At 40.5% G+C, this 25,293-nt stretch overlaps 1 protein-coding gene across 1 annotated transcript; it reads left to right on the top strand.

Moving 5' to 3' along the window:
• Positions 1-1,544: 1,544 nt before the first annotated feature.
• On the top strand, positions 1,545-23,834 carry LOC134617071 (protein APCDD1-like). Its single transcript, XM_063462237.1, has 5 exons — positions 1,545-1,925; positions 8,933-9,116; positions 9,969-10,494; positions 21,109-21,430; positions 22,518-23,834. Exons 1-5 carry the CDS (start codon positions 1,886-1,888, stop codon positions 22,979-22,981), a joined length of 1,536 nt encoding a protein of 511 aa, XP_063318307.1. The 5' UTR covers positions 1,545-1,885; the 3' UTR covers positions 22,982-23,834.
• Positions 23,835-25,293: the final 1,459 nt, after the last annotated feature.

The raw sequence follows: 25,293 nt of genomic DNA on the forward strand, positions 1-25,293 counted from the left end.
AAGAAGCTGTCTGAAATCTGTGAAGTGTTTTCAGTTTATGCCTCTTCAGGTTAAATTGGTTGGTGCTAAAGGCTACTAGTTTAAAAAAAAAAAAACAGAAAAACATATACAAACCTCTATAGCCCATTTTCATTTCTAAATGAAGCCATTAGGTGCTAATACACAGAGATTTAAACCACACTGCTGCACACTGGTGGGGGAAATGTAGTCGAAGGACTCCTGCAGGTCCACCCCTGTTCTTGATGTGCCGTGTGACTCTTTAGAAGTGTATTTGCCTCTCAGTAAGTTGCTGAAAACCTTTTTCAGAGCTGCAGAGATGATCTCTAAAAGATCTTTTTCAGTGACCTCTAAATTATTCTAAAATTTTCCCAAGATCATTTACTCTGTAAGTTTTTATTAATTTTGTTCTTTTAACAGATCATTTTGAGTTAAAATTTAGTGAAAGTCATAAATTGATAAGCTTATAATCAATAGTCTGGTGATTATAAGCTAGTAAGATGACACTACCAAATAAGTTTTTGATCTTCAATTTTTAAATGGATTTGGTGCTTTTGCAGTGATACAATAGAGTTTTAAAAGCAAATGTACCACAGATGCCTCAGCCTCCAACTTTCAGACTGGGTGAGTGATGGAGGAGCTGGAGTGCAGCCTCAGGGTTAAAAGATCAGAGAGACAAGAAAACCTCAAATTGAAAAGAGTCGGAAACTCAAGGCCACAGTCTCTCTTCATCACACACACACACACACACACACACACACACACACACACACACACACACACACACACACACACAACAGGTGTCCTAGGAGAAGGACACTGAACCTCTGTTGTTCTCCCTCCAGGCAGGAGGATACGATCTGAAGGTGTATAATTTGAAAGCCACGGTCAAGAAAAATGTGCAGCATCCATCATGGATGATAAGAAGGAGGATGTGGGACCTAATGAAAGGAGGAACCAGTAAAGGCTAACCCTAATTCATCCTAAACAACATGAGATTTTCTTTTCTTTTTTAATTTATTTACCCTTTCATGTTCAGTGCAAGGCATTTTTAATCACTGACAAAAGAGACTTTTTTTAACCACAAAATATAATACACCCCTCTACTTTTTTGATCAGTTCACCTCTTCATCAGACCATTTCTGGCTTTTTGTTGATAAACCCCAGAGAGTTGCAGGAGAAACTAGGTGCAGGTATCAGGTAATGCGAAGATATTTTTGAGTGAGAAAAAAGAGACAAAACCAAAAATGTTCTCAAATTTTGGACCAGTAATACAATATCTGTTTTTTTTTTAATGGCATCTTATTTTTACAGTCATGGATATTTAAAATGCAATGAGAAAATAATATATTCAACCAGAAAACAAAGAAAATGTACTCCCAATAAAAATATGAGAAGGTGAAAAATACATTTTTTTTTCTCTTTGGATTTTGCACTTCACTGGGGAAGCTTAAGCACCCTCTCCACGCCCATATAATATCTAAATGGGCGGGGTCCAATCTCTGGACACACGTCCAAACACTCCTCCGGGGCGCAGCACACAGGACGCACAGGAGACGCGCGCTAAAGTAAGAAAGCCGACTCTTTTGAACTCAGCACCACAATCTCTGATTGTTTCAGGGTGGCACGCTGTAAAGTTTAGACTTTACTTTGATTTCCAGAGGATTCTTTGTTCGGATGCGAAAGTACAGCGGGCTTCTTATTCTCTCCCTCTGCGTATCGAGAGCATTCTTCATATGATGCTCGGATTTTGCAAAAGTGTTTTCTCCACGCTTTGGATCCAAAATGTGAGGATTCTGTCGGAATAACTACGGACGCTGAATAAAGGGAACCCTGATCTCTCCGTTGTGACCAGCGTGAAGCTCGTTTTAATCCAACCAAGTCTGAAATGGGGCTGTCATCTAGGCTGCTTCTTGTTGCTTTTTTGGGTAAGAAACTTTTCCCCATGTGCTAGTGTTTGTTATTCTGAGGTTTCATGCGCTGCAACAAGTGTCAGTGTTAAAAGATTAAAAAACAAAGAACTGAGCGCAAAGCATGTTTTACTCCACGTGCGCTTGGAAACATGTCCATGTGTTTTGTATTTGTTTTTCTATACAAGCTGTACAGTTAGAACAATTTCAGACGGTCATTTAAGTTAATTCATTTACTTTGCTAATCATTTAAACCGTACATATGTAAGATGTGGGTCACCCGGTTAAAATTCCCTTCATCACACCTGTTTACTATCATAGCTTTATGTTTGTCTCCATTCAGGACAAACTTTGTATTAACTTTGCGCCTTATGCCATAGTGATGTATAAAGGTTAGAAGGCAATAAAAAATCTTCCCCGAGGCTGCTGGCCAGATGAAAGCGCTGCGAGAGTTAAGAGCCACTTAAAACATCCAATCCTGATGAAAACCCTGTCTGAGCAGCAGAGGATTATGGGACTGCAGTTGACCCAATCCATCTGTTGCCAGTGACAGTGGAAGGCAACATTTGGCAGCAACTTCAAATAACCTGGTTGAGATAAAAACGACATTTTGGGGTCCACTTATCCTTAAGTGTGTTTAAGTGAATCCGAACGTTCAATTAAGTGGTGTGTTATTGCAGCCTTTCAGAGTGGCAATGAAAATGCACTGTCAGACTAGATTAGAGTGCGCTGTAAATTTACTGGGAGAGAAAACCTCAGCGTGTCTTTGGAGAGCAAAACGGAAAGGTTAAAAAAAAAAAGCCAAGAAATGGACCCACGGAAGAGCAACTGCTTCTATTTCACCTTTTTACTGAATCTAATCTAGCCTTCTGCTCAGTGGACCTCAATGAAGCCATGAAGTTTTTATTGTATCTGCATATAGATATTGGCTTAACTGACAGCTTTACACTTTAATGTTCATCTCCGAGTAGTTGCTGTTGTTTTTTTATTATTATATTCTTTTGTGTGTGGTGGGTATGTGGCTATAGTTTCTTTCAATTTTCAGGAAAAATTGAAAGAATAGAAAGTAGCAATAAAAAAAATAGAAACACATTTCACCCATATTTGATATAATTTGACTAATATTACACATTTATTGCCAAAATTGGCATTTTGGTTCAAAAAAGGGGTTAAAAAAAGAAAAAATACACATTTTAATCTCATGCCTGCCTCTGAAATCCAGATTGGACAGATGTGCTATTGCATTATAAAATTATAGGCAATAATTCTGTACTTAACATCACAGTAGTCACTGTAAAGTAACTTTAGTGAATGGTAATACACCAACAAAACTTTTCTGGAGACACCAGCTACGTTGCTGACACACTGTGATTAAAATCATTTAAAGGCGTTTGTGTTGATGTCTTGAAGGTTCATAAAAGCATTTGTGCAAAATGCCTAAAACATAATATATTGTATCAGCTAGTGTTGTCAGTCTGCCGATGCATCGGTCTGGCTCTGCAAAAGCTGCTGTAATTTGGGGTTGCACTGGGTTGGATGCCAGTTACCAGCATTTATCAGCTGTTAAAGTGGTCTGGAAGTCAAAGCAGTTTGAGACTAGCAGATCTCCAAAGATGCCAAATAACCATTGCCATAATTGCAAAGCATCACTCAGACAATTTGCACAATAATTTCATAGCGAGAGGGAGAGTCGTGAAAGTCGTGCCGGCATAGCTGAGAGAGATGCAGTCAAACTGCAGCGAAAGGAAGTAGGAGGCACAATTTGTAGCCCGGTTTGTCCCGCACATCTGTATCAGCAGCCAGTGCAGGAATGCAGTAAAAGTGCTGGTTGTGAAGTTTGGATGGCTTACAAAACAATCTCATCTCAAGGTCCATTTAGTCACTTTTCTGGAAATTTTATGTGAAGCATGGGCCACATCAGCTGTTGGAGGTGTTGTTGTTGACACTGAAATGCAGATGTTCGCATTTCCATTTTCCCTCTTGAAGGTTGAGCTACGAAGAATCAGACGGCTTCCAAGAAAAATCCCCCAAAAACCTTTAAAGTGCCAAAGCAGCTGCTAAATACTCTAAAATGAGACTACAGGGGCCCTGTGAAATTCCTGTTCCATTTCTGTGTGGTCTATGTTGGTGTATTTTTTCAGAATTAAAAAAGTATTATTTTTTTATTAACAGTAATTATGGTGGTGATTTTTTTCTTATTTCTTCAACATTTTTCAAAAACAGTCAAAGGTTTGGATTAAGGAAATTGGAGAAGTTGAAGAAAATGGATGGATGTCTTTAATTTGTCCCAAAGGAAGAAAAATTCTGAACAAAAATAAAAAATGTATTTTCCAACATTTGGTCCAGAGTAAAAAATCTCATCAACCTGATTGCCATGACCCCCAGAGCCTGAAAATACCTGCTGTTTTTGATGGCTTTTCACTTGGCACCACTGTGATGTTGGCGATCGTGGTTTTGAGAGAATTGTCTTGGCAACTTGAAATTTGTAGATATGCGTGTCCCACTGAGGAAAATTAAAACTGGGTTTCCTACTCCTGCCACCCTCGGGTAAAAACTTAGACTAGAAGCAATGACGTTCCCTCCTGGCTCAGCCTTTTAATGTTTAATGCTCACCGCTAGCGTGCATTACACCTGCTAAACATTAGCATTTTCCGTGCCAAATTACAGCCTGTATGGCTGTACTGTATCTTATTACTTATTTTTCTCTAAAGTTTATATAAGTTTACCTAAATGCATCTAAAATACAAAAACAGGGAGTCAAGTGTAGCTCAAATCTCCTCTTTCCTTTGACATTGTTTTGGCATTTCCCCCATGCAAGTACAATCTGACAGCTGGCTCTACTCTCTTGTTACTGAACCAAAGCAGTATTTTATGGCTTTTACTTCCTAATCTGTGTAAGTAACTTAGATAAATGTGTACTGGCTTTCAAAAGGTGCAATTTTCCTTCTGATCTCCAAGTAGAAAGCCTTTCAAAATACTCAAGCACCTCCACTTTTCTCTTTTTTTTATGTACTCTATAACTTCCCACCTCTGGATGTAGCTGCCCTGAAGTTGAAGTGTCATTTTGTCTACCCTCTTCAACTCCTGCGCGGTCACTGCCAGACTCTGAGATAACAAGAAGAACAGTCCTTTGTCTGGTCTCTGCTCTGGAAATTTAGGATTTTTCTCTTCCCATAAATGCTGTACAGTCTCTCTTCTTGTCAGGGGTCCCAGCCTTCTTACCTCACCAGTGGGATCGGGCCAACTGGAAATGTTCGCCGTGGTTTGGGACTGGGAGTTTTGTGGGTGCTTTGATTTAGATAGAGCAGCAGTTTGGGAAAGCAGCAGCAGCGAAGGGCCAGAAAGAGTTTGAGTGGAGCCGTTCTGATTATTGCCTTCATGAACGAAGAGTTAAAAAAAAAAAAAACTAGTGGAAGAAAGTCACACATTCAACACTCAAAAGTGTAAAGAAGCAGGCGTCTGATGCTTCCTCTTATAAAGTCATTTTTAACAAGCTACACATAACCTCCATATAATCATTTCCTCATTTATTTCCCTGTCTGAGTCTGTTTTCCATTTCGAGTAGGTCCACATTTGTCTTTGATGCAATGTAAGAAGATTTGTAACTGTGGTTCAAAACGAAGCTCACGTTTCATTGTAATTTTGATATTTGCACAGGCTTCGCTATGACACTGCTGACTCTGGATCAGGTCTGTCTAACGTCATGACAGAAAGATATCAGCGGTGTTGCTCACAATCTTATCACAATGAAAAAAAACAAACATTTGACCACGACTTAAGAAAACATTGTTGGAGATAACAAATTATGTCTTAATCTAACGAAACAGCAGATTTTCACAGAAACAAAGATTTATTATTCTCCTCCTTTGTTCTCAGGCTGTTGCGTAAATCCGACATTAAGCTTCAGTAACCTTTAGAAACCCTCCCTCCTCAAAAAAATTAGTTCTGTCCTTTTTTTGTTTCTTTTTTGTTTTTGGGAGGTTTTTTGGTTAATGAACTTATGCTCACAGTAATGAACACAGTAATGTGAGAAAAAAGTACACCAACAACCATCTTTACTCCAAAAGCCAGCAGATTCGTGTCCCACCACTCAGTTGAAACTCCGTCTCTGCTGTGCACATGCTTCAGTGCAACATGACTGACTCAAATGTTTCATAATTCCGCTATTGACTGGCTCTTTGTGGATGAGGTGTGAAAACTGCAAATTTCTATTCAGGATTCTTCTTAGTTCCACTTTTCTGGCTTATATGATGTTTCTGAACAAATTCCAGCCCCAACTCTGCCAGGTAAAGCTAGAAGATCACAGATCTACCATTTATCTATCTACCATATCTAATTGAAATTCCCGTTCCTATCTTCATTTTTCTCAGAAAAAAAATGATCCGATAGTGTTATTCCCCAGTTTTCCGGACAATCCCCGGATCTCCACTGAGCACAAACTTCAAAAAACAATATGTTAGCAGACTGATGGATAAAATTAGTTTTACATATAGGACATAATTTAAAAAAAGAAATCAGCAAATAAAATCTCAGATGAACCACAACATGACATATTACACTGTCATTATTTAACAAAAACGAAGCCAAAATGCAGAAGCGTGTGACAAACTAAGTACACCCCCTGAGGTTTTAGCTTGTAGAATCATCTTTAACAGTTTTTAACTTGAAGTAATTGTTCTCTGTGCGACTTGATCGGGCTCTCGTTTGATTGCTGACGAATTCTGGCCAACTCGTCTTTACAGTTTCGTTCAGTTCATTGAGGTTTCCATGAACTCATCTAGGCACAGCTCTCTTAAGGTTCCACCACAACATTTCAATCAGGTTGAGGTCTGGACTTTGACTGGGCCGTTGCAACATCTCGATTCTTTTCTTTTCAGCTATTCAGCCATGGGGATCATTTGACTGTAGAGTAGAGGAGTTCACAGTCAACTCAATGGCTGCAAGGTGCCCAGGTCCTGGCTGCAAAACAAGCTCAAATCATCACCTTCAATCAGCACTGATATAAGCTGTTTTTTCTATTATATTGCCTTTGCTTTTTTGCTAAACGTGCTGCTGCGTGTTGTTGCCAAACATCTCCACTTTGGTCTGATCTGTTTGAAGGACATTGTCCAAGAGGTCCTGTGGTTTTCCTGTTCTTTCTAGAGCAAAGAGGCTGGCATACCTTCCAAACAAGCCATACTTGTTCATTCTTTTTCTGATTGTGCTGTCCTGAACTTTTAACATTTAACATGCTAATTAAGGCCTGTGCGGTCTAAGATGTAGCGCTTGGGTTTGGGGGGGTTTTGCAATTTATCTCAGCATTGCACGGTGTGACCTTGGGGTGAATTTGCTGGGACGTCCACTCCTTAGAAGATTGGTTACAGTCTTGAATGTTTTGCACTTGTGAATAATCTTTCCGCTGCATAATGACAGACTTCAAACTGTTTGGAAATGGCCCTTCCCAGATTAATGGGCAGCAACAAAAGCTTCTCTGAGATCATCTCTGACTTCTTTCCTGCTTGAACGCTCCACACCAGCAAACCCCCGAACTGCTTTTGCATTTTCTCTTAAAAAATTCTTCTGTTAAATACATAATGGCACGGTGTACCACTTTATGTTCTATTCACCTAATTTATAACCGGGTAACAGCTTCGCAGCTAGATTCCTGCTCGTTTTCTTTTGGATGTGCTCAACCCTTAAATTCACCTGCTATTAAACCTGAGGGGTTGCATAAAAGTGTTAAGTGTGTTTTAGATTATGCATCTCACCAGGTTTCCTTTTTTAACACTCTCAAGCGCACACTGTTAGTTTTTGCTCTCATCATAGTGAAAACAAGCTGTTGGCAGCCGCTCAGATCGTTGCTGTGGTCCAAGCCGAGTGCAGGTGTAAAAAAAGAAAAAAAAACCTTTATATACATACACGCATAACATGCAGCAAACTGTGAAGTGTCTCCTTTGATTTTTAAGATCAGCTACAGCAAACAGAGCAGCGTTACTAATGCCACCAGCTGAGTCAGGGGATCAAGTCTCTCCCACTGTCCAGTGTTTCCATTCAGCAGTGCTGTGATGTGGTGATTTACACACAAGCCTGGGCTAGCTCTCATAGGAGCTGCCCGACTGGGTGTAAAACAGCTGGATGGAGCTTTGTTCTTCATGGAGCTTTTGGCTTCTTTTAATCAGATGTTTTTCTCCCTCCTTCAGTGTTATTAGTCTCAAATTAAAAGCTCAGAGGCGACCGCAGTGGCATTCCTGGGCATTAAATGATATTGCCAGGCAAGTCGGGTCTGATAGAAAGAATTCATGGCAAAGTCTTCATATTTCAAGGTAGATTTTGATGATATCGGAGTATTACATGGCATAAATCCTTGAGGGAATGTGAGCTTCGGGGCTTTTCTCTGGCTGTAGGCTTTTTAAGTACTTTCATTTCCGACATTTTATCCCTTTAAGCTCAGTCCATCGCTGAAGGTATTGTTTTTCCATGGCGTGCATCAAGGGCACACGGGCAGTGTGAGAACTGAGCATATAAATCGGTGCAATCTTCGTCATTTGTCTTGGTTTGTTTGAATGTTGTTGTTAAAAGTGAGTGGAAGTCGAAATTCACTAATTGGGCCTTCAACCCGTCTCATGATCTGCTCATTTTCATTCATACCAGGTGTTACAGGTTGTTGGAGCAGCCATGTAATCTCTGGCGATGACATGAGTTAAAATGACAAAATTAAACCCTCTAAACACTTCAAAGAGGCCTGGCAGATTGAAAGCATGAGGGAGACTGCTGTTCCGTTTGATCTCAGTGTAATTGGCGTTCCCAGTTGTCCTAAAAGCAGTAATTTTTTAGGAGGTAAAGATATGCCAGAATAAACAGATTCCTCAGTGGTTTATCCAGCCTTTCAAACTCGGTGACCCCAACATTTGATGTTCAAACGCTGCTCAATGGTAATTAAACAGCTATTTACAATGTAATTTTTCTGTTTGATTGTTTTACATTTGTTATTGTAAGTAAAGGCTCGTTATCATCATCTTTGTTTTCTCATCGTCTTGTTCCCACAGTTTGGGTTGAAGGTTCCTCTCTTCACTACTCAGAAAGCCACTCAAGTCGCCTCTACCCAGAGAAAACCTTTGGCCGATCCATCAAAGACTCCCAGTGCCAGCACATGCTAAAGCACCTTCACAATGGGGCCCGGATCACTGTGCAGATGCCTCCCAGCGTGGAGGGCCACTGGGTGTCCACCAGGTTGGCGTCTTTTCTCTGTATCTTCCCCCTAACTGTAATCTTTAAGAGTTTGCATTACTCTCTAGCAAGCTACTACTTTCACTTCATTATAGTAAGAAACTCTTAGCAGGAGGTGATTTTTTTTTTTAAAGCTGTTGCTTGTTCATCGAGACAATTTGAGGTTGGTGGCATCAAAATATTTTTAGGACACAAAGGCATCATTATTTTCAGTTTTACTCGTGTGAATGTGTTTAACCTGTCTACCCCTTGATTCTCAGGCACTCCAGGAGCTCACTTAAAGCTTCTTTTTTTTTGTTTAATTAAAGCTTACCTTACTTTCACTGTGAGTTGATGTGTGTTCACCACATTTCTTTATTTTTACACCCACTGATGTGGTTCACAGGCACATGGGAGTGGTTTGGAGGCTTCCTTTAAACTAATGGTTGCAACTCAACAATGGGGAAACAGGAACACGAATAGTAATAGACAAACTCATTGGTTATGATGTTAAAAAAGAACAACAGCAAGTGGGTGGGGCTTTTGCTCTTTATATATAGATATATAGATACAGATTAGTTTCAGCCTCCTGCTGTCAGGTCTGACATGTCTGAGCTTCTCTGAATGCACCACCAGACAGAAACTTACGCTGATCTCAAGACATTCTTCACAAAAGAATAAACCAAAGAGGTACAACCAATAAAAAAGGCTGAAGCTAGTCAATCTTCTGTGCAGATTAATTGGGTTATATTTCAAACATGCTGTTTGTGAAACTCAAGGCAAGGAACATGAATACTACTCAGCTCTTCACACAAATGTAAATGTTTTGAGGGATTTTTTTGTTTCTTTTTAACAGCCATCTGTCCTCTCTTGCAGCTGTGAGGTCAGACCAGGCCCAGAGTTCCTGACACGCTCCTACAGGTTTTACCCCAACAACACCTTCCAGGCTCACCAGTTTTATTATGAGGACAACCACTGCACCAAACCCATCTACACGCTGGTGATTCGGGGTCGACTGCGCTTACGCCAGGCCTCCTGGATCATCCGCGGTGGCACAGAGGCGGAGTACCAGCTCCATCGTGTCCAGATGGTGTGTCACACAGCCACCGTGGCCAAAGAGCTTAGCCAGAGGCTCAACCGCAGCTGCCGAGGGGCAGTGAAGGGCGCCTGGGAACCCAACGCGATGTACGAGCTGGTGAGCGAGGAGGGCGACTACGACTGCACCAGAGAGCTTAACTTTGCCATGCATGAGCTGCAGCTGCTGAGAGTGGAGAAGCAGTACCTGCACCACAACCTGGATCACCTGGTGGAGGAGCTGTTTCTAGGAGACATACACACTGACCCATCGCAGAGGTTGTACTACAAGCCATCCAGCTACCAGACCGCTCTGCAAAACGCCAAGGCAAGTCCCTAATGATCCTCCCTCGCTTAGGGCTTAGTGCATTGATGCTATTATGTAGCCTTAGACTTGATTCTAAAACAGAGTTTGTCAACTTGTGGGTCGTAATATTAAATTGAAGAGTTTTTATAATTACAAAACATTAAAAAACAAATTTTTGGGTGTCCATAACTTTGATTGAACTACTGTTATAGCCTTAAAAGTCTACAGCTTTAACTTCTCACCTTGTTGTAGCAATACAGAGGTCAACTGCTGTACTCCAGCACGACCTGTTGGATTGTCTAAAAGCCTACATTTTTTAAATCAGCAATAGTGTGACTGTATATAAAAGATGACAACACTCATTAGTCAATTAAGCTGAGTGTCATCACTGTTGCCATCTTTGTGTTTTGAAGCCAGACATGGAGTGGATAGACTGTGAGACTCTTAGACACTGAACCCTCGCACGGAAATCTCATTCTGAAACATGCACCCTTTGATCCTCTTTTGACTCTAGTGGGAACTGTAATTTACAAAATGAACATTATGTTGTATTAAAGACAGCTTGAAAGTAGTAACTCAGCTCAAAAGCTGATCAGCAGAATGTTTGTTTAGCATTTTCCAACAGACTTTCTTTGCAACCAGGCTCCTTTTTGAAACCAGCAGTCGCCCCCTTCTGGGCATTAGAAAGAATGCAAGTTTAAGGCACATCCACTTCGGTTTCAAATGTCACAACTGGAAGCTACTTCCATCTTTTATGCACAGTCTGTGGTTAAGACACTAAGTTTCTCTGTCAGTAAACAGCCAGTATTATTTTAAAGTTGGTAAGGCAGGGACTATGTTGAAGTTTGTAGTTGTGCAGAATCTCTGCCAGTAACAACAGTTATTACCTGTAGGGGATAGCTGCCTCACTGTGCAGGACCCATGACTTACCAGTAGGAGTCCTTAGTTGAGCGACAGGGATGAGAACTCTTCCCACCCAGAAACCTGACGTTTGTATTCATTGGATCGTAGGTAGGGTTTTGTTTTCTGTCCCGAGCATGCAACTCAGTGTGCAACCTCAGCTGAACTCCATCCCTGCTGTGTTGACCCTCCACGCCACAAAGACCACACACACCAGATAGAACCTGAGCTGACCTGAAAAACATACATTTTAATTTGGGAGCTATCTTATGTATAATTTAACCAAAATCAGTGAGGAGACCAGGATAAACTGTTTACTAATTGTGTTTATTGTGTCTTAGAGGGAAGGCCTGTTGTTTTGTTTTTTTAGGGGGAAAAAAAATTACATTATTCTGCTGAATTATTGAGTTATTGATGTACGATCCAAATTATTCTGAGGCGGTTAAGCCCACCTGTCTGTTGTACCTAACCAATATCTATTTAGAAAACCCTAATCTGTGTTAGGATCTCTGTGTAAGTCAATAATCTTGAGCTTCGACCTTTGCACACTAAATATTTGCACTGAAAGAAACCAGAAACTATCTACATACTGATTTCATCTCCACTGTGCTTACAGGATGTAATTTCTGTATTTACACTGCTGAAAAGGAGTTTCCCCGCTGGCTGAAACCCTAGAGTGATGTTTTCACTGTCACCCTCTACAGAGATTACAATGAAATCCTGTTCGGGTCCGCTGTCTAAATAAACATTCATATGTATGGGGATGATGGGGCTTGGTGTTGCTGATCAGAATGTAAACAGTGTGTGGGGTGACGAGCTGTGATCAGACAAGCTCCCCTGTGGCGCTGTAATGACCAGAGCTGCTCTACTTAAGCCCCTCTGGTCTGCAGAGATGCAATGTGAAACCGAGCCTATCTCTGGGAGCAATCATCATGCGGTATTCCTAGAATTTGGATTGATGCGGCCATATGAATTAGTCCAGTGAGCACATACCAGCTCCGATCTTATGCGTGCCTGAGGCTCAAATCAAATGGTTGCATGTGCTCCGTTTTGTCTTCAATCTTTTTGGAATAAAAAAAGGAAGTTGGACTGTTGGCGGAATTTTCAGTGACACTTCCAAACTGGGAATCAGTCATAGAGTTGCAGCCTTGAAGGGGAAAAAAGGGAGTTTTTGCTTCTGTCTCTTTCATTTCTGTTACCACTCCAGTTCAGTTAATGTCAGTGAAATTTCTTTTTAACAAACCTTTAAAAAGTATTCTCTTCCCTGAAACACCGCCAGTCTTTTTGTGTATTTTCAAAACGTCCTGCTGTCAAGCTATAACAGGGAGTGTTTTTTTGCCAGGAAGCAGTTCCAATAAAAACTCTTCAGTGTGTTCTTCAGATTACTGAGAAACAAAGATTGTCTCTCAGTAACCTGAAGAGTGTTTCTGTTACAGAAATACTCTTCTTAATTTCTTTAAATGTCATCCCATCCATCCATCCATTCTCTTCGCTTATCCTTTTCAGGGGGGAGCCTTTCCCATCTACCATAGGGCGAGAGGCTGGGTACACCCTGGACAGGTCACGAGCCTGATGCAGGGCTAACACAGAGAGACAGACAACCATTCACACTCGCATTCACGCCTATGGGCAGTTTAGAGTCACCAATTAACCAAAACGCCATGGTATGTCTTTGGACTGTGGGATTTTCATTAAATGCATTAATCAAAATGCTGTATGCATCTACATACAGAAGATTATTGCCAATCACTGCAGCTGCACTTTTCACTTTAGATCATTTTAATCACATTAAAAAATGGATGTAGTCTTTGCACCTAATGCTTAATTATGCCAGTTTATGTATGTTTGCCTATGAAGAACCTATAGAGAGCCTTTCAGCCAATGCCAACATGCTCCCCTACAGTCCTCCAAAATCCCAAATGCATGGCGCGCTATATGGATGACTCTGTGTGTTTGGTGTATCAGAATGCTGATTGGTTGAGAAATGTACCAGAAAAGGGAAGGGAGCACCAGCAAAGTGCACAAGAATTGGCTTTGCATAGTTTTTAACACTCAGTTTGACTCCTCTGCACTGCTGGCTAATGGACTAGCAACAGCACAAGCAAGAGTAGCGCAAATGGGTGTAACCCCATCTGACAAGATGCTGTCTGCAGGTAGATGGGCAGTATTTAGCTGCCAGCACACAGCCACTGCTGTACCATAATTTCCCCTTAAAAGGTGAATCCAGTGTCAAAGTGCCTTAAAACTGCATTCTTTCTAATGACCAACAGGGGGGCGACTCTTTAGGTTACAAATAGAAATCGGATCTGAAATTTAAAAATGACCCAGCCACTTAATCACTCATTTAAGTTTTTATTGAACATGACTTGATGTTTGTCCAGTTTAGTTAAAACACTTCTCCATGATGTAGTGGTAAATACATTCGCCATACTCGCAAAATACCTACGGTTAGAGATTGGGTGGAGACAAAAGTCCCAGAGACTCACAAGCTGATATCCTCATGGCTCCAATCCTAAGCCTGAATGAATGGGATGGTGTCCAGCATAAAATCTGTGCCAAAACAAACATGCAGATCAGTCCACTGTGCTGATCGCTTGCTAAATAATGAAGTAGAATAGAAGATATGTGCTGCAAGTTTTTAATGGTATTCTCAGATTCAGCAATCTCTCCTCTTGTTTAGTTTAGTTTAAAAACAAATATGGTGATGGCTGAAATTCCTATCTTGAGGGTGTTGTTCACAGACCAATGCATGATGTCATCTCGGATACACAGGCTGTGATTTCAGCATCTTTCAACTCAGTGTGCTGGTTTTAAAACCAGCAATTTCACCTCTTTGATTTACATTCAGACACAAACATAGTGGAGCATTTAGCAGCTAAAGATATTTACAAAAAGAGATGTTGGAGACCAGAACAGTGCTCAAGGAATAAACACTGGACATGATGGTAATAAAATACGGTTTAACTTGATTTAATCCAGAATAGATTCTTTGAAACTCCACTGTATTTGAGTGGAAACCAAACTCTTGAAGGTGAACATTATAAAACTTGCAAAAAAAAGTAGCTCCTTAGTAACTCCCTATTTGGGTAAACGTAGTCATTTGTTTCTATAATAACACAAAGGTCTACATTACAGGTATTGTTTTTCACGGCATTTTTCAGTTACAGTAAATTAAGTTTTGTATATTTTCTTGGTAAAGCAGCAGTACAGAATACCGCACTCGTTCCTACTCGAAAAGCACTCAACTGGACCATCTCTTGAGGTTGTAATGGTTTCTTTTCAGGGATTTTTTTTTTATTATTGCCATGGTGATGATCCAATACATTAATCTTGAGCAGTGTACCCAGGGCTGGTCCCAGGACTGGTCCCAGGCCAGAACATTTGCTGGTGCCAGCATGTTAATTTGTGGTTCCTGGGTGGAACTCAGCAGTGATGCAAGAGCAAAGTGGGGGACTGTGTTTTTTAAGTTTTCTGTCGCCCCGGCTCATTGCTGCGTCACTGAGGCGGCGTAATGACCACTTGATAATGATCCTTGTTAAGAAGGGATCAGTTTGGGGGTTTTTTCTATATTGTTGCTGTTTTTAAAGTGTTGTGTTTGGTCATTTTGTGTGTGTACTTGTTATGCTGCTCTTGGTCATTTCTTTCATGAAAGTACCTCGAAACTTGAGCAATAAAGCCAGTCAATCTGAGATGAGAGGTTTTTTTATGAATTCCCAGGAAGTCGTCTTACAGAAGGGATACTGGTATAGCTCAATGGATGCCAGTTTAAAAAAAATAAAAGTATTAGGACTGTCTGTTTTGCCAACAGGTCTCTACGGAAGGTTTTGAAAGTCTGATATGGTTTCAGTTTCTCATAAAATCTTTGCTCCTGGACATCAGCTTTCCCTGAACTACGTCCCAAATGGAAGAATTCAGCTCTAATGCTCCTTTATCTGCCATGACTTGGATTGCACCTTATTTGTGCGTCACCTCTGTTCAGTATAGTGTAAAAAAAAAAAAAAAAGAAAAGAAAAGAAAGAAATGGGGGGGGGGAAGTCACTTATATGTAGCAAGGGTAGTAATATCCTCCCTCATTTCCTCCTTTTTATTTTCTTCATTTCCAGTAAAGTTATAAAATACTTTTCTTCTACCTAAAAGTACGTCCAGCATTTCAAGGCAAGCCAGACACTGTAGGCTCAACGCGGCAAAGTAACCTGCCTGCTAATGATTTCCTGTTAAATACAAGGTTGAACTCTTGGCTGGAGTCTTTCGTCACTGACAGTACTGCTGCACTGTCACAACCCAAAACCCATCCATGCTCAGATCCACTTAAACTTTTCAGCATTTTTGCTGGTTATGAGGGCATTTATCCAACATGTACATCAAACATAATTAACACGTTTACAAGTGAATAAAAGGGAACTACTCTGATGAAGCAGCCTGTTATTTTAAATGTAGTTTTTAATTGAACAATTAAATATTCAAATAATATCCACCACCACCAGCTTGTTTATCAGTAAGTAGTTTATAAACATTTAACACATGCTTTATGACACTACCGTTATTATTATGTACAGAATTTCTTAATGCACATCATTGTCAACAATTGTAACTAAAATCAGAGTTTCAAATGAAAATAAAAATTGCAAATTTTGGTCAAGAAACGCAGCCTTTTACTCTCTGGTGTTATTTCAGTCTTCTACTCAAAGTCTCTTTGAACACTGAACTAACTGCATTTACACAGTTTAGATGAGGACGAGTACAAGCATGGCTTGTCCTGGTTCTGGCTAAGAGGAGCCCTGTCACACCTGTGCACTGGGTTTATTCATTTATTTTTACACAAAATTTAGAATCATTTTTGGTTAGTTTAATCTTTTTCATATTCTCATATTTTTCTTATGATTATTACAGATTCACAGGTGGCCATAGAAGACTGCCTCCATCTAACCCTCTCCCTAGTGTCCTCTGTCACATCAACCCTCTGCATGTCCTCCTTCACTGTATCCAGAAATCTCCATGTTCAGCATTCTCCTACTCTGCACATGTTCAAACCATCTCTGCATTGCTTCTTTAAAGCAGCCTGAGCCGTTCCTCTGATATGCTAATTTCTAATCCTGTACATCCCGGATTAAAAATAAGCGGCTGTTGAGCTGCACTCCCAAGCAAATTCTTTGCATTTGAAACCTCTGACTTTCCAACTCTGCCCCCTGTCTCCAAACCATACACCATAGCAGATCTCATTACCATCTTGTAAACCTTCATCTTCACTCTTGCCGCTGTCCTTCTGTCTTAAATCAACCCTGATGCTGCGCTCTCTTCTTCACCTCTCCTGTGCACTGTTTGTTGCTTTGGATGATTTACCCCAAGTATCTGAACTCATCCACGTTCACTCCCTCTGCTCCTGAACATTTTCCCTGGTACACCTCACTGTCTCACTTCTAGAACCAGGCAGTTTAAATCATTAGCTGCAGAGCTGATATCTGTACAGTTATGTCAACTAATCAAGAGAGGATGAATTACCCATAATCCTTTGTGAATGAGGCCATCTGTGATTTAATGCTCTCCTTTATGCACTTTACTCTTTATGCTGTGGATGTGGGAAATAAACTCCCTGGTCCATCTCTCTCTTCATCCATTGTCCAAAGTGAGCATATTTTTTTTTTCCTTCATAATTGATGATTACGATTACAACAGTTAAATATTGCTATATTAATTAAGCACCTCCAGCCTCCCACTCACATTTGTGGGGTCCAACAACTTTTCTGGAAGAAACTCTGAGCTTGTAGTGTCATTTTGTTTGATTTATATTTTCAGATAACATTATCAGGAAAAGAAGCAAAAACATAAAAAAACAAACTCTGCACTGGTTTAAATCATCAGTAGTGTCATGATATATGGGACAGATTGGTATCAGTAGGAGGACATATTCATTGTTAGGCCAGACAGGAAGTCTGTATTTTAGACTCTGAGTCCCTCCAGATACAAAACATTTTCCACACCTGCGACTGAAACTCTCCGGATTCCGGCTCTTTTTCTTATGTCCACACATATATATGCTGAAATATACGCACATGCTGTATTTTCCTCTCTCCATATGCAACTCTTATATAAACACACACATAGTGCACAGCTTTTAAAAACACACTGTTCTCTCACACATACACTGGTGGATTCTGGTGGGAGGCCTTCCTTCCAGTCGTCCCATTAACCTTTCGCTCTGAGGCGGTTATGGAGCTGCACTGGGATTATCTCATCTGCAGGATGTAGTGATACTCCAGCTTTTTCTCCTCATTTTACCGTTCTCCATTTCTTTCTTTCTTTTAAAACTCCCCATAAATCTCATGCAGACATAATGTTGTCTGGGAAAAAGAGCGATTGAGTTGAGAAGGTCAGGTCTTAAATTTTGACCACCCTCAAATAACAAAAAACTCAATTGGTTCCCTGGAGTTCAGTCTTTGGAAGAGATTTTGTGGAATATGGGATGTAGATTTCCAGCTCTGAGTCTGTTGGAGAGCCCCGGCCGTCCTGTCTGTGGACACACGCTGCTCCACCTGACTAGTGATATTAACTGAATATGATTAACAGGTTTTTTTATGCATATACAAACCTTTCTGTGAGGGTTTTTTTAAAGTACACTGCAGTGATGTGTGTGTGAGAAGCTTTAAAACTCAGCATGCTGTTTTCTGTGTAATGGCTTTAAGTAGTCCCGACATCTGTGTTGTACTGTGAAACAATGTGTTCTCTTTGGCTCCAAACACTCCAGAGGTTCAGACTGAATGAAATAGTTTCCTTACTCTCCTCCGAACAGATTCCAGTCATTCTGTGTGTGAATTTCATGACACAATGTGCTGATGTCATGAAAGGTTTTCAGGACAAACAGATTTCAGTGAACATGCTTCTGTTTTGTCTTTTGTTTCAGTAGCAGGCTAAAAACTTTGAGTTCGTGAACAGTTTGCACTATAATAAGCTGATTGTCTCATAAATGGTTCACTTTTTCTTTTTTTTTTTATGACCACTTCTTGTGGAGCCCTGAAATCTTCTCACCATCACCCACCTGTATAAATGTAAATGTTGGATGCAGTCGGACTATAGACGGTATAAAACACAGACGTAACCACTGTGAAATCACTCACTACCAGTGTTTTCACCATTGTCATCCCGTGATTTGAACTCAGACATGATGAGTGAGTGGAGTTCTGATTATTCAGATTTTTCACATGACGTCATGTTGTGTACCAATTTAGACATGATGTGACCACTGACTGCCATGGAAACTGGATTCAAAGAAGGCTTTGGTTGCTAGTAGAGTGTCACTGTCGCCTGTAGTTTTTATGATTGTCTTCAAATATTTGCTAACTGCTAGCCAAGTAAAACTTGGAAAAAGTGCAATGTAAACCAGAAATTGAGAAAATTTGCCTTTAAAGTAAAAGTTGTGCAGCCAACATGTTTCATAAAGTGCAACTTTTACTTTGAAGGCAAACGGTCGCACGATGGTTGCAGATCAGACATGTTCACATGATCCTGCACTATCACCATGATTATCACACATCCAAAAATGACATATAAACCGTGTCAGTATTAACGGCAAATCTTGATTTCGTTTCAGTCTTTTGACTAAAACGTCATTTAGTTTTAGTTCTATTTTAGGGATCAGTTGTTTTACTTTTAGTCAAGTAAATATCATAAGATTGTAGTGGAGTTAATACATATAAGTGTTTTTACCAGTGAGAGTTGTTCCACACGGTTTACAAAGGGTTATTTTTATTGACATCAAATGCGAAATACCTCCATATGTCTACTCTTTGATTCCTCCCAAGTGTTGACATCGTCTTGTCTCCGTCAGGGAAAAAAGTGTGCTTAACAAAAACTGTGACAAAAATCAACTTGCTATCAACTTGTGATCTAGAAGTCAGTAGCAGATGGGCATACCCTGGATAATCCCCATCATTTACATGCTGAACTTGATGTTTTATTTAGTAGGGACCTGAAAGCAGCAGTTCAGCCCATCAAGTCATCAGGACCATGTTTCCAGAACAACTGAGTCAAGGGTAGTTTTCCCATAGACGTGTATACAACCAGAAGTCTTTTTGCGACAAGAAGCCACCCCCTTTTGAAACTTTTTGGACTCAGAAGCTCTGAAGCTGGATCTCTTTAAGACTACCTATGAATAAGACATCCTGTCTTTGACCTGCCACCTTCCAAGTGCAAACTCCACGTGGTATCAGCTTGGAAGCACAGCTAATATTCTGTTGATTCACCATTACAATTCTATCCAGCAGTAAGAAGACCACATGGGAGGCCCATATGTAAAAATGGCTTTACAAACAGCATATTAAGCACTGTCCACATATGAAGAGGTTGGCTCATCTTCCAGTGCTTTGTATCTGACAGTTTGTCACTGGTAGACATGTACGGTCTGGAATATTTAGATAACCTTCTAATATATTCTCCACTTTACAGTATATTTGCCAACAGCCTGTTTTTCTCCCCCTTTTTTGTTTTTATTTTATAGCTTCAGTCACCAATCCTTCCACTCAGAATCGGTTTAACTCAGGACACAGTATCCACTCGCTTAGTTTAGCCAATGGTTATTTGGACTGTCATCGCTTATGAGTCGCCAGAATCCATTTTGACATCCAATGGCCTCTGGAGGCCACACTGCTGTTAGTCTCTTCCTGTGTGTACATCCCTTTAATCACATGGTATATCCCACAGAGAGCAGCAAAGAGTTTATTGTTAGCTATAAGATTATACTGAGTACTTGTATTTCAGGCATCTGGAGCCTTTAAATGTTATTCTTGACATTTGCAAAGCAGAATTTCTTTTTTTAAATAAATGTATTGTTTACATTTGTTTGCTAGCAGACCTCGCCATCTTTGGCATGTTGGCATTTTTGTTTGCACATTATTGGCACGATCTGTCAATGCAAACACAATGGATGCCCTCATGTAACGTTTTGCAGATAATCCCGGTTTTGCCACTTTGGAAAAATAACTACTTGAGGGGATGACAGATCTTTTGTCCAGTATGTTGACAATTTTCCTGAGACACCTGTTATTCTGTTTAGTGGACACACATCTTTGGCGAAATGTGATTGGCTGCCGATTTCAGTGCATCTTTGTGAGCTGGGCTCGCTTTTATGGAGATCTGAGTTGATGTTGGACAGTCGGTGTTGGTAACCATTCATGGATTGTTTTTTGGTTTTTTGCCCTTTATGCACTAATGTTATTGCAGTTTGTGGTATCTTCAGGCAGTTAAATAAATTGTGTTCTTTTGCAGTGTAGACACACAGAACTCATATTTTATTTTGCTTCCTTTTTTTTGTACGAGTATTTCCAAAAAAAGAATCATGATCCTCTTTGAGGGACAAGCTCTTCACGTTCCGCCTTGCCAGACATCTGATTTCTGTTGTATATCTGTCTTTGAATGCATTGTTACTCATCCAGACTAGTCCAAGAAACGTCCAGCTGAGCTCTGCAGGAAACAGCTGCGATGACACATGAAGGCACGTCGTCAGGCAGTGATTTAGGAAGCTTTATTTTATTTTTTTATTCCAAATAGCAGAGCATGTATCTTCTATATCACTCGATTATGCTCATTTAACTGTGGGAAGCCAAAACTATAATTGTGACTAAAGCTTGACTGACTGAGATTTATAGTCCTAGTTTGTATGTTTTCAGTAAATATGACTTTAGTGCTTTTTTTAAAAAAATCTAGTTGTTATGAGTTTAATTAATTAATTTTTTTCTTTTTCAGAACCACGACCACAGCTGCATCGCCTGTCGTATCATCTACCGCTCGGACGAGTTCCACCCTCCCATCCTGCCGCCGCGGGCCGACCTGACCGTCGGGCTGTACGGTCAGTGGGTGAGCCAGCGCTGCGAAGTTCGCCCGGAGGTCCTCTTCCTGACCCGCCACTTCATCTTCCACGATAACAACCACACCTGGGAGGGCCATTACTACCACTACTCGGACCCCATCTGTAAACACCCCACCTTCACCATCTACGCCCGTGGCCGCTACAGCCGAGGGCTTCACTCAACCCGCGTCATGGGCGGAACAGATTTTGTCTTCAAAGGTAACTTAGTGGTGTAATCGCATTTTTACCGTAATGCTGTTTCTTAAAAATACTACCAAACCCTGATTTTGAGGGATTGATACAATGTAGTTTAAACACAGTCAAAATGTTTCTCTACCAGTTCCCAACATTTTTTGCGTGCTCACTTTGAGCAGTGTTTGAATAAAAAGGTTAAACTGTTGCTTGTTTAATTAACTGGTAGTCGTGTTATGATCCATGTGATCACTATTGACTTCGCAGATACAGTGTTTTCAGAATCGATAGAAGGGAAGGACAGAAATAAGACCAAGGTTGTTTCAACAAGCAGAATAAACTGGTTCAATGACACATCATTTAAAACTCAAGTCTGTCTATCTAGCATTTGGAGACAGGCTGTATGAAAGATGGATGTACCTACCCTAATATCGACCATTGGTTTGTGAAGTCTCACTTTGAGGCCTCATGATGATCTTCATCCTCATCTTCATCTTCTTATGATGATGAGTGTTAGCATTGTAGTTCTTTGTTTCTCTCCCACATTTCTTGAAGAAGGGGCACCCTGTATGTCTTCAAATATATGGAGTTTAGCAGACTTTACTTTCTAAGATCTGAAATGCTATGCCCATCTTTTATACTAACTGTGTGCACAGAGCACAACATCGTTACTCTAGAGCTCAGTGAAAACAAGAAATGGCCAGCCAGGGTTTTAATAAGTAATACTTGAGAGACAAAAGTTCAGGGCTTTAGACTGCTCTAAAAATTTTAGAGAATTTGGCTGTGTGTGACGTCAGTGAGAGCCGATATCCATCATATGCTCATATCAGGCTCACAGCTCTGGCTGCGGGAACAGCAGTTCCACCACCTGCTGATCAGACCTTCTGCTTGAGCAAAGTTGGCTTAAAAAGAGAGGAACTAAAAAATTTTGAAAGAGGATGAAATTTGGGGCTTCCTCACATCCTCAGTGCGAGATAAATTTGTATGTTTTGAGCTGTGAATCATGCAACGCTACTCTAGTAGAGTCTGAGAACAATAAAAAAATAATAATAAAAAGGCTTAAAATAAGCACACTAGATCACTTTAAAGGTCTTCTTATGTCATCTTCTTTTAGTGAACCACATGAGAGTGACTCCCATGGACGTGGCCACCACATCCCTCCTCAATGTCTTCAGTGGTAACGAGTGTGGAGTGCAGGGGTCTTGGCAGTTCGGGGTGGAGCAGGATGTCACAATAACCAATGGCTGCGTGGCGTTGGGCATCCGGCTGCCGCACACAGAGTACGAGCTGTTCCGCATGGAGCAGGACGCTCATGGACGCTACCTGCTCTACAACGGCCAGCGCCCCAGCGACGGCTCCAGTCCGGACCGCCCGGAGAAGCGAGCCACGTCCTACCAGATGCCCCTGGTCCAGTGTTCATCCAGCAGCCAGCCATCAGAGTCCAGCCAAAGGGATGACACAGACAGGCCTGTGTTGCACTACAACGACTGCACGGGATGGCACAGAGGCGGCCAGAAACGCGCCGCGCTGGCCATCGCCGCGTTCGTTACTGCTCTGCTTCTCTTCTGGCAAAGCTAGAGAGCAGGTTGAGTATTTTATCCACAAAGACACAAAAGAGGAGTGTGGATTTATCAGAGACCCAGAGGGGGTCACAGAGACTGCATTGGTAGACTAAGTTTACATTTGTTGTTTTAATGGGTAAAGGAGCATAAAGACTGGTCCCTAAACCTCTGAACTCTTTACCAAAGACTTGAGACTGCTGCACCACAGAAACTGCACTTTAGAGTGGAACCAAAGACTGACCTGTGTTTATACAAACATACAAAGATGTCTTTATATCCACACACAGACATGAGAATATGCTATATATGATCTATTTACCTGCGACTGTTTTATATGATCTATTTAGCTTCGACTAGATCATGCTTTTTTCCCCACCTTCGTAGAGAAACTCATACAAGGAAACATTTTCTACAGTGAAATTTTGACAGTGCTCTTCCCCACTCATCGGAGGACACGCTCGTCACCGTTTACAATAAAATGTGCTTAACGTGTTAGAATCTCTCTTTTTTTCTCTCTCTCTCTTCGACATATAGCCTTGAAGTATGGTGAAGTCGGCAGCAGGCATTGGCCTCCTATTCCAAATAATGACCACGCTCTTGTCTTGAATGAAATAAAACACTTTCATGTGCCAACAGTTATCCTCCATGTAATCTAGAGAGATGTTTTTGTTCTCTCTCCGCTCAGACAGCTGCTTCCTCGCTGGCAGACACTCGACCTTGAGTCCAACGAGGCGGTTTTGTAGTTACGCAATGCTCACAGTGGGAACGACACCTGGAAAAGTGACAAACTACCACATCCGAGAATGCAGGAGATCACTTAGAGTGAGCGCTACATTAGTTTGTCCGAGTCATTCTCTATACTACTAATAAAGTGGATATTTTGATTCTTTATCAATCTATTGCAACTGTGAACGATGACTGTTTTATTTCTCTCTGACTATACGCAAAGATCTAAAGGCAGGTTTAGATCTTCTGCCAGTTACTTTCTTGATTAATTGTTGAGTCTATAAAACCTGTGAGCAAATGCCCATAACATTTAATAAACATCCAAAGGGTCCACTGCTATTTAAAACAAATATGAAAGCAGTGAAATCCATATGAGATGGAAACTGGACATCTGGAAAAATTTCCTCTTGGAAAAATAACCTAAAACTTCACTGCAATGTATTTAATGTTAGCTCTGAAATGATACTGCCAGTAATTTTACATTTATATTATAATTGCTATTAATGGAACTGGAAATCCATGGATTTATTGAACTACAACTTCTGGGCTAGTACTACAGGAAGGATTTTTACTACATTACTGTCTTTGCATTACTCCCTTTTCAAGCATAAATAGGCACTAATTTAATTTGTCAAGGTTAAGAGGATTATCCTTTCTTAAAATAAAATTAAACCCTTAAATTTTGGGAAATTACTTAATTGTGTAATAAAATGACAATTCTATGATATTCACTAAAAACTGTTTTTCTTTTTTTAAAGGGTAATACTTCAGTATGCTAGTTTCAGTTTCACTCCATCCATTCTGGAGACTTAAGCTATTTTTCAGTGATAAATCAACAAGCACTTGGATGTGTTTCAATTTGATTATAATTAACTGTTCACGCTTATGTTACCTCATCGGTGAAGAGCTGAAACTTTACATCTCTACAACCAAAAATAACTACAGTTAGACCCAGACATTTTTTGGACAATTAAAATGTTTTGTTTTGCTTTTGTATACCAACGCAGTGGATTTTTAAAATCAAACTAATGTGTGACTGAAGTGCTGACTTCAGCTCTGAGGTTTAATGAAAAGTAAAGTTGCAAAGTAATTGGACAATTGGCTGCCGAGGTGATGCTCGTTTCCCTATTATTCCATTACAAGTGCAGAACTTGCATTTGGTATTAGTTCACAAGAACTCACGGAGACACTGCACTGAAAGAGGCCATTGCTAGGCTTAAAAAGTCTTGGGTTGGTTTTGCAGTGCACAACATTGTTGATCTGATCACTCCAAAAGTTGTTTTTTCCTGGGGTTTTTTTTTTAAGGTAAAGAAATGTGATATTTGTGAGTCTCCAACTCCGTCACCTGATCTCAACCTAACAGTGCATAATGAGGGCAGAGAGATCCAAAATAAGCAGCAGCTGAAGTTATGTTGCAGTAAAGACCTAGCAGAGCACGTCAAGAGAGGAATCAGCATTTAGCTATATATGAGTTCTAGACTTCAGGCAGCCATCGACTCCAAAAGATTTTTTATCTAAGTGTTAGAAACTAACCTTATATTAAAAATTGTTCATCCAATTCATTTTGAGCCTCTGAAAATGGGGGACTGTGTATAAAAATGT

The sequence above is a fragment of the Pelmatolapia mariae genome, linkage group LG18, assembly GCF_036321145.2.
Source record: "Pelmatolapia mariae isolate MD_Pm_ZW linkage group LG18, Pm_UMD_F_2, whole genome shotgun sequence".
NCBI lineage: Eukaryota > Metazoa > Chordata > Actinopteri > Cichliformes > Cichlidae > Pelmatolapia > Pelmatolapia mariae.